The sequence below is a fragment of the Ixodes scapularis genome, unplaced genomic scaffold, assembly GCF_016920785.2.
Source record: "Ixodes scapularis isolate PalLabHiFi unplaced genomic scaffold, ASM1692078v2 PGA_scaffold6__148_contigs__length_123643588, whole genome shotgun sequence".
NCBI lineage: Eukaryota > Metazoa > Arthropoda > Arachnida > Ixodida > Ixodidae > Ixodes > Ixodes scapularis.
The window spans coordinates 116,831,601-116,840,504 of NW_024609881.1; the positions used below are offsets into that span (position 1 = coordinate 116,831,601).

At 46.6% G+C, this 8,904-nt stretch overlaps 1 protein-coding gene and 1 long non-coding RNA gene across 4 annotated transcripts; one reads left to right on the forward strand and one right to left on the reverse strand.

Annotated features, from left to right (window-relative positions):
- Positions 1-739: 739 nt before the first annotated feature.
- On the reverse strand, positions 740-5,119 carry LOC8025862 (histone H3.3A). 2 transcript variants are annotated; one of them, XM_029969689.4, is made up of 3 exons: positions 4,938-5,119; positions 3,479-3,766; positions 740-1,771 (listed from the first exon to the last, which is right to left on the reverse strand). In XM_029969689.4, the coding sequence occupies exons 2-3, from the start codon at positions 3,758-3,760 to the stop codon at positions 1,643-1,645; spliced, it is 411 nt and encodes a 136-aa protein (XP_029825549.1). In that variant the 5' UTR covers positions 3,761-3,766; positions 4,938-5,119; the 3' UTR covers positions 740-1,642. The 2 variants fall into 2 exon arrangements, with proteins under 2 accessions (XP_029825549.1, XP_002399568.1); XM_002399526.4 differs by lacking the exon at positions 4,938-5,119 and adding an exon at positions 4,250-4,409.
- A 184-nt stretch (positions 5,120-5,303) lies between these two features.
- On the forward strand, positions 5,304-6,150 carry LOC121838377. Of its 2 annotated transcripts, XR_006078482.1 has the most exons (4): positions 5,304-5,412; positions 5,563-5,725; positions 5,840-5,914; positions 6,063-6,150. It is a non-coding gene; the product is annotated as an uncharacterized LOC121838377 (long non-coding RNA). The 2 variants fall into 2 exon arrangements; XR_006078481.1 differs by having other exon boundaries at positions 5,304-5,725.
- The last annotated feature ends 2,754 nt before the right edge of the window (positions 6,151-8,904 follow it).

The following is an 8,904-nucleotide window of genomic DNA, read 5'->3' on the forward strand; positions in this document are numbered from 1 at the left end:
AAAGTGAGAGGTAGGAGGAGCTTCCACTGTACTCTTAAAACCGGTCACCACCTATAGCTAATTTAATCTTGCAGTCAATGCAGGAGCTTTTTTCAATTCTGGAGCTATGCACCACAAACCATCCCCAGACAGTCGAAAAAACAGGAGCATTGCTGGTGCCGGATCATGAAACTCCAACTATAATTTAGAGTAGAGACAAACTGGCACCCAGCCTTTACGACCATCAAAGCTCACCAAGTGGCCAGCAGCCTAAACTTGGTCATTTTTTGTCTTCATTGTTTGAGGTATTGCATTTAAATTAACTCCACAAACAGTACATATTGCAATCTACAGAATGCAAAATGATGTATTTGTTTTTTTACGTTGAAGAATAAATTAACTCGTGGGATAAGATTTCTAATATTGTTCAAATTCAACAAATCGCCGAGAAAAAAAAAACAAAAAAAACTAACATTGAGATGTTCTTTTAGCCTGAACCCTTTGGTAGGAGAAACTTGTTTGGAAGTTCCGAGCCTCTGAATATGCAAAAATAAAACACTCCCATGGTCCTAGTAGTTTTTTTTTTTTAGCTTTTTATCTTTGCATTCATTGGCATGCTTAATTTTTTTCCCTCAATGGGACAGTTATTTAGGACGAAAAGACGTAGCTTTGAACTTCCGAACCACTAAGCATCCTACTAACCCGCCAAACAAAATAAAGGAAAGACACTGAGCAGAAACGACAACCTGCGGACCACAGCTTTGGAATGTAATGCTTTATTCCTTTTTCTTAAGACCAAATCGGAGAGACTCTTGCCTACAAACCATGGCTTACGAAACTACGGCTATTTGAGATGTGGTGGAGGTACAATACACATTTAAAAACGCAGGTAGGGAGGAAAAAGAAACATGATGTAGACACGCCCCTCTCGCACTTTGAGACAACCACAATGTATGTGATGAGGGAAGGGAATACGCAGCACAAGTCAGAGGGGCAAAGAAAAACGAAAAGCTGCACACACAGCCTATTTCTGGCAGTGGTATTTCATACACCGAGGGCAATGAAATTTTTTTTTAAAAGTTCTTTTAATGTGTGGAAGTTTTCCTACAGAATGCCAAGCGTGCCAATCGATTCCGGCCAAAGATGGACCCGGGTTGTGCAAAGCGGGACGTCTCTTTAAGTACACGGTTGTCGCTGGACAAATCTCGAGCCGGGATATGAAGGCGGCCGAAACGTGAGTAAACAATCGTAAAGACGCTTCCATTGTCAAACCCAATTTCTCAAGAGAAAAAAAAAAAAGCACCAAATGTTGAACCTGCCCAGCCGTCAAAACAAAACGCGAGAGCCGATGCCCGACTCACGCCCGCACCGACGTCAAGGTTCGCCTTCAACGCACCAAAACACACCACGCAATACACCCTCGGCAAGAGAAAAAAAAAATTGAGAATGCGAGAGCTTCGAACAGAAAAGAACTGGACTTTCACCGTGAAGGAGGGAGATTATGCATAAAATAAAAAAAATGCACGCAAAGGAACGCTTCTTTTTGGACGACACCACGGCGAACGATGATGATGTGCGGCGGAAGTGAAGCGGACGACGACCGACAGACAACGGTGGAAGAGGGGGGAGAGGGGGTGCACGCAGGGGCCGGGGATGGCAGCGTCTACGCACGCTCCCCGCGGATCCGTCTGGCCAGCTGGATGTCCTTCGGCATGATGGTCACGCGCTTGGCGTGGATAGCGCACAGGTTGGTGTCCTCAAACAGACCCACCAGGTACGCTTCACTGGCCTCCTGCGCAAGAGAGAGGGAAGCCAGGTTGCAGGGAAGGCACGCCAGAAAATGGCAACACACAGCTTGAAGAGAGGGTCCTAGTGCTCCCTTTTTGCGTCGCGTCGAAGCCGACCCGGTGCCACAGAACCGTGGGAAAGGGGCGCAACTAAAGAGCTTCGAGGCATATGCGCTCGTGGAAAGCGTATCCTCCTTAACGGGTAGCGTACCTCTGAGAAACTCTAGTTTACTGAGGGTTATTGCAGCAATGTGCGGAATAGTCCCTCAACACATTCGCAGTGCTGGACTGGCCAGTCCAGCACTGTGATCAAGGGGATCTGCGACGACTCAGTCACAGATCCCCTCAACCGACCCTGTCTAAAACCAAAGTTTCCCCCATTTGAGCACAGTTTTGATGGGTATAAGTCACCTGTGGACAGTCAATTACGAGCTAAAGGCCCCCCTATTGTACATGAATGTTCCGTGGTACAAACAGACAATTTCCATACACACCCCTAAAACTGAAGACTGCAAATGAGAAACATTGGATTGGGTGGATGTTAACGACTGCACCCTTTATAACAAACGGGCGGTGATCGCAGCACCTAGCCTAGAAACCAAGTGTCGGACGATTACCCATTTAGCTAAACAGCTAGATATTGATACTTCTCCACACTATGAAAGTGCTGTATTTCTGTGGCTCCTGTTTTTCATCGTTGGAAGACAATTTCCTACTTGTGGCTACTGAATTTGAGGCCCAGAGTGGCCTTCCTCTCCATGGATATTAATAAAATTTTCTAATCCAACCAAACTATCGGCTAGATGTATAAGGCCGTCAGCACAGAACAATCCTGGTATAACTTTGTTTACTTTTTTCCCACTTGCTTAACCCTGCGACGCCACGAACATGAAATACTGGAGACTTACAAACCCTTAAGTGGTTGTGCATGTTTTGAAACTTTGCTCACGAGCAACGTTCGGCTGTTGCAGCACTACTTCATGTCGAACAAATGAAACGAGTAGAGACTTGGGAGAAGGCACAGGTCCATTTCGAATTCTGCACGGTGGAGAAAGGTAAAACTGGATTTGTAATGTTTGCACCCTTATGAGTGCTCAGAGACTAGTGTTGCACAATGTCATCGTGGTCCTTGCTACAGACGGCTGTAAACCAGACTATAATCCCTGGAGGAGGGACAAAGGACAAGCACAGCTAAGCAACTGGCGAGACCAAAAAAAAAAAAAAAAAATCCGCATGGTCGTGGTATTGAACCAGGCATCTCTCCACTTCCTACGAGCTGAGCGAACCAGGAGTTGGAAATCAGTAGAGCAAACTGGTTTTATTCAGTTGCACACCATCCACCAAGCAGTGTTCCGCGATTGTGTTTGTCCTTTTTGTTTCCTTCTCCAGGGATTATGATTACTAAACCTGAGTGTTCTACTAACTTCTGGTTAGTTCAGTCGGTAGAGTGCTCCACTGGAGATAGAGAGGTCCCTGGTTCGACACCAGAACAAGGCAGATTTTTTCCCGTCGCGCACCAGGAAACTAGCTATGTCTGGAGTTTTGCACTTGTCCTTATTTCACTAGGGATTATAATCAATCTTGTCCAGATCGCTTGCACCATTGCATTAAATGAAGCTAAATTTACTTTGAAGCGCACTTGACGCGGGAAAGGATCGCAGAAAAGGGGTAAAAAAAAAATAAAGGCGGGAAAAAAAAAAGTGACACCGCACCTGCAGTGCACCAATGGCAGCACTCTGGAAACGGAGGTCCGTCTTGAAGTCTTGAGCAATCTCACGGACGAGTCGTTGAAAGGGCAGTTTGCGGATGAGCAGTTCCGTCGACTTCTGGTAACGACGGATTTCACGAAGGGCCACGGTACCGGGCCTGTAACGATGGGGCTTCTTCACTCCGCCCGTGGAAGGGGCGCTCTTGCGCGCGGCCTTCGTGGCCAGCTGCTTGCGAGGCGCCTTGCCTCCGGTCGACTTACGGGCGGTCTGCTTAGTACGGGCCATTGTTCACTGCGAGAAACCAACAAGGGGTGCGCGGACCGAAAACGGTCAGCACCGAACGCCTCTGGGCAGCAAAACAACAGTAATAAAATGCGGTCTGTGCGGAAGGGCCGGTTAGGCTTAGCGAGCGTCCCCGTCTTCGGCGTTGGGAAGAGAAATGCGCCGACGTGTCGGCTTCGTACGGTCAAAATTTAGTTCAGGGTTAACGCTAAACGTGTTCAGTGACGCTAGAACCACGAGGATGAACAACAAAGCGGCCCGAAGGAATTGAATTACATAAATTCGTTGGAAGAGGGGGTCGGCATTTGTTTTAAAATGGCGGCCATCAGAGTATTTTGAGTAGACAATAAGCCTCATGCATTTTGGGTATTCGCCGGCTTCGCAGAGCTAAATAAACGGATAGGTCGAGCGGTGAGACTACCCAGCATGACATTGCGGGTTCGGCTACCTTCACGAACAGGTAACACGTTGGTAAACAAAACGGGCACGAACCTGGAAGGTCCCAAAAAGTCTGGAGCACACAACTGTCGGTCACACCACAAAACAATAAACTGGCAAGCAAGCGGGATCAAGAAACGGCGAGAACGATAGTAGAAAAAAAAAAAGAAAATGGGAAGGGCGACGTCACCAACGGTTCAAATTATCATTGGACAGCCCTGACGTCACGTCTCTTTCTATTGGCGCTAAGAAGCTCGGCTGTGATTGGTCGGAGGCAATGGACGAGCGGCTGTTGTGATTGGACGTTCCCAGGGTCGTGTGGATGCTGAATCTGGTCGCTTTTGCACATCGGCTGGGTTGGAAATGACCGAAACCTGTATTTTGGGGTGAAGATCGTGGTTTTTACGACGTGGTACCTATGCCCGTGTTGTGCTAAAAACAGACGACGCAGAATGACCGGTGTCAGTAGCGGCTGTAAAGAGCTTTACAGCGAATGTGTTATCACTTCCGTGAATGTCGCCGACAGAAACATGTGCCAAGTTTTCATTGCCGCCTCAGAGAGCACGTGTACCAGTTAAATAAACCGAAATATTTGCGGCCCAGAATCAAAGTTTCCATGAAGAACAGCGCAAACGCTGTTAAATGTGTGCAGGGACGGGTGATTTGGAAAATAAAGCGGTGTCCCAAAGGGTTGCACGACATAAGCTTTCCAAAGCACAGCGCATCAAAATTGTTTGCTCACCTTTGAGTGAAGGAAGTCTTCGGGCTATGAGAAGGCGAAAATGTTGAAAATCCTTACAGCTTTCGCTAACGAGGTTTGATTTACGGCTAGCACTCGATTGAAGCCACTATCAACCACAACAAACTCTTATGTAGGTCAAATCGACACTGCCGCCACCTACACCAAACAAAAGAGTTATATTTGTTTAGTTAATTTTTCAAAATTTTGTAACTCTTCAACGTAACAAATATATTTAATATAAGTTGTTAAATATACTTAAATTTTATATTATCATCAGAATAATTTATTTTATTGTGTTCTAATGCTTGTATGGAGATTTAGCTGTCATGGTAACCAACTGTAAACAAACCGACTTGCTTGCGAGTGTACTGCGTGTGCTTATGAGTCATATTTGATCTGATTTCCGACTGACTGCTTTATTGGCGTTGTGATGATAAACCGCGTAGGAACGGATGTTAATGCCTGAGATTCATTGGTGCGTAATGTCGCACGTTGGTTGCAGCGATTTATCTTTGTTTTTATCTTGATGCGCGCACTACATGGGGCTGCGGATGTTGGCAGGGGCGTTTTATGGTTTTGGGGCGGCCATGTTTTTAAACATATTCCTGCGCTTTTTCGTTTGTAGCGCGAAAAACTGAACTCCGGTCATGAACGTGAAAACTCGGTAGCTATCGTTTGTCGTTTGGAAACGGACGCACCGCAGAACGACGCCAGCAAAGATGACTTCGACCGAGCAGTCGTACGTTTCCTGCATTCGGAGCTTTGGAAAGCCCATTCTGCCACCGCTGGTAATTATCCCTTTTTTACGTTGTTCAACTTACTTCCAGTTCTTTGGGAGCTGTTATCACCGGTTACTACGTGACATGCTTCTTGTTTTTTTGTTGTTGTTTCTTGTTGCACAGATGACGGAAGAGAAACGGCGACTAATGAGAAATTTCAAAGCGCTGGCCTGCGAACGCGAAGCAAGGCGTGAAAAGGTGTGTTCTAGCCATGCACGACGTTAAAGAAAACATAGTTTCGCGCTTGCCCAAGCGATGTTCGACTGTGTGATTTAGTGAATTTACACTTGTTGGATTATATAGTGTTACTAATCTTGACATGTTTTTATTCATTTCTTTCTTGCAGAGAAAAGAAACTTCTCGTGGCGAAAACGCACAGCAGGGCGGAGAGAATAGCCCCAAAGGCTCGGTATTTGCGTCTTCTGTGCACGAAGGTAGGTTAAACAAATGGTTGAGCCGCACGGGAAAGTCATATTCCGCCCACTTTTAAGCTGACAGGGCGGTAAGAGCCAACGTGGGGAGGAAGTGGCCAAGTGGGCTAACACGTCTCAGCTCTGAGCGTGGAGCGAAAGCTTGCGCTGGGAACCTCCTGGGTTCGAACCCCGCCACCGATGAGTTTCGTACCGTCACGCGTTCGTGTGATCACTACTGCGTCATGCACGTTAAAAACCCCAGGTTAGCGGTTGTACTGCACTGGCTAAATTTCTCATCTACAGCTAAGAGACCGATTACCCGTTGAGGCTTATCTCCATCAAGGCTCTATAAACATACAGAGCAAACCAATTTTTTTTTTTTTAAGAGCCAACGTTACTGGATTGGGAAAGTTGACAAGCTTTGAGAAAAAAGTGACGCACTGCCATTCACTGCTGCCGTAGCGGCGCTCGTGTTCAAGCCCGCCCGACCTGTTCGGTCTGACTGGTCTCGGCACCCGTGGATACGCCGTAGAACATTGTTTTTGTGTGGGTTCACAAAGTGTATTACTAAGGACTGTTGCCAGTGTGATAATGGCCAGGTCAAGACAACATTTCCTGGGACTTTTGAGGTACATTTACGCCCACCGGGCCTTCTTAATTTTGGCAGTTTTCCGACATTCGACACCGAGGCAAGCAGCTCGGAGAAATGTCTGCTTCTATAGACCGACACGCTGTTTACAAACACGCCAGCGTTTGCCCACACCAGCTGTGGGCACTGCGCATGCGCAGAAACCGAATTCGGAAGGAGTGAAGCGTGTGCGCACGCGCCGTGCCGTCGACAGCGCCACCGCAGCTGCGTGACATGGGGGCCGCGTGTTGGTCTATAGGGAGAGGGGGAGGGCGGAAGCAAGGTCACGGTGCAAAAGGTTGGCGTACGGTCGGTCCAACGAGCACATAGCTTCCACTAGCCTCTCAGGTTTGCCGTGAACAGTGTACGATAATGTGGTATTGTAATCCACTAAGGCCCGCTTCAGGCGGGGCAATTTCTCCCAGCAACTTGACGTCGCAACACCAGCAACACAGGCCGCCCGCATTCACACACAGCGACGAATTGCTGCGATTTGCTATTACCGTAAAGCCTCGTTATAACAAAGTTGAAGGAGCGGTCATAATTATTTCGATATTAACCAGTGTGTCGAACCGAAAAAAATACGGGTTCGGTTACGGTTCAGGTTCAGGTAAATTTATTTTGTTCCGGTTCAGTTCCGGTTCGATTAATTCGATCCGCGAACCGGTTCGGGGCGCTGAACCGGTTTGCGAACCGGTTCGGAAATTATAAATGACAAATTGCAACATCAAAATAAATTACAAATAAAACATCTGAAATCAGCACATACGAAACGGGATACATCGTATTGTTAGGCTCAGGGATTTCTACCAGGAATGGTTTCTTTATGTGCACTCAAAGGTTACCTCATCGACGTTTACGCATTCGGACTTCATCTGATTGGGTCCGACGCAGTAGCTGTAAAATCCGTGACCTCCTTACAAACCCACTTACAAGTAGAACTCGCTAACTATTCCGCCACCTCGGCGTGTAAGCAATTGAAGGAACAGTGGGGAGAAAATACAGCTTTCTTTATTTGAACTAGCCTTCGGTAACTCAAATTAGACCCTTAAAGAAATTTTCATTAAACAAGATACGGAATATGAAAAACACTTCACCGAACGCAACGTCAGAAGGACGTAATAGGATAAATATTAAAATAGAAGAGTTCGCCGTCTCACAAATATGTTAGCTTCTAAGTGCCTATACGAAACCGGATGCATTATTATCAAACTCCACAGCCTTTTCTTTTCTCATTCCGATGGAAGCAAGCTTCAAGAACTTGCGCGTTCTAGAAACGTGTTATGAAATGAGCACACAGCAGCATTTAGGATTTACGAGATTGTAGGAAAATAAAATCCCGTGACGCAATTTTTTATTTTTTTTTGCACAGTCTTTTAATTCTGTTTCTTCCGTGCAAGCCGCGACCAGCGCAATACTGGTTCCTATGTCAAGATTCATGAATGCAGCGTTTGTCAAGATTCATGGATGCAGCGTTTATATTCCTAAGACTGAGTGGAGAAGAAAAATATGTTAGCGAGGTGTGTGTCAGTTGACGGCACTTAAAAAACAAATGGCATTGATAGCACATTCATTGTCAACAGCGCGTGGCCGAACCGTTTTGACATCAGCCGGTAACCGTTATTTTTTTTACGGTTCAGTTCCGGTTCGGTTTCTTCGCAATAACAATATAAAGGTTCGGGTTCGGGTTCAGTTCCGGAAAAATATGGGTTCGGTTCCGGTTTTCGGTTCGGTTCCGGTTCGACACCCTGGTTATAACCATTAGTTTGTTATAGCTACTGTTCATTTCTTCCCACTATTAGCAAGCAAGGGTAATTATGATTGCTTTGTTATATCCATTAGTTTGTTATATCCCTTTTTTGTTATAACGAGGTTTTACTGTATCATTGGGGGATCGGTGGCCGAGTGGGCTAGCGCACACTAGCTCGGAGCACGTGGAGCGAAAGCTTGCACTGCAGAACCCAGGATCCTGGGTTCAATTCGCGCCCCTGCCCGCTTCGATCTGGATGAGCATTGTACCGGCGTGTGGTCGTGTATCACTACTGCATGGTGCACGTTAAAGACCCCAGGTTTGCAGTTGTACTGCACTGGCTAAATTGCTCGTCTACAGCTGAGACACCAGACGCCCACTGAGGCAGACTAACTTC

Bases quoted from the DNA above. Each gene is read 5' to 3' on its own strand.
- LOC8025862 (XM_029969689.4), bottom strand. From the start codon at position 3,760: ATGGCCCGTACTAAGCAGACCGCCCGTAAGTCGACCGGAGGCAAGGCG. The intron at 1,772-3,478 runs GTGCGGTGTCAC...TCTCTTGCGCAG, and splicing joins CTGCCATTGGTGCACTGCAG to GAGGCCAGTGAAGCGTACCT.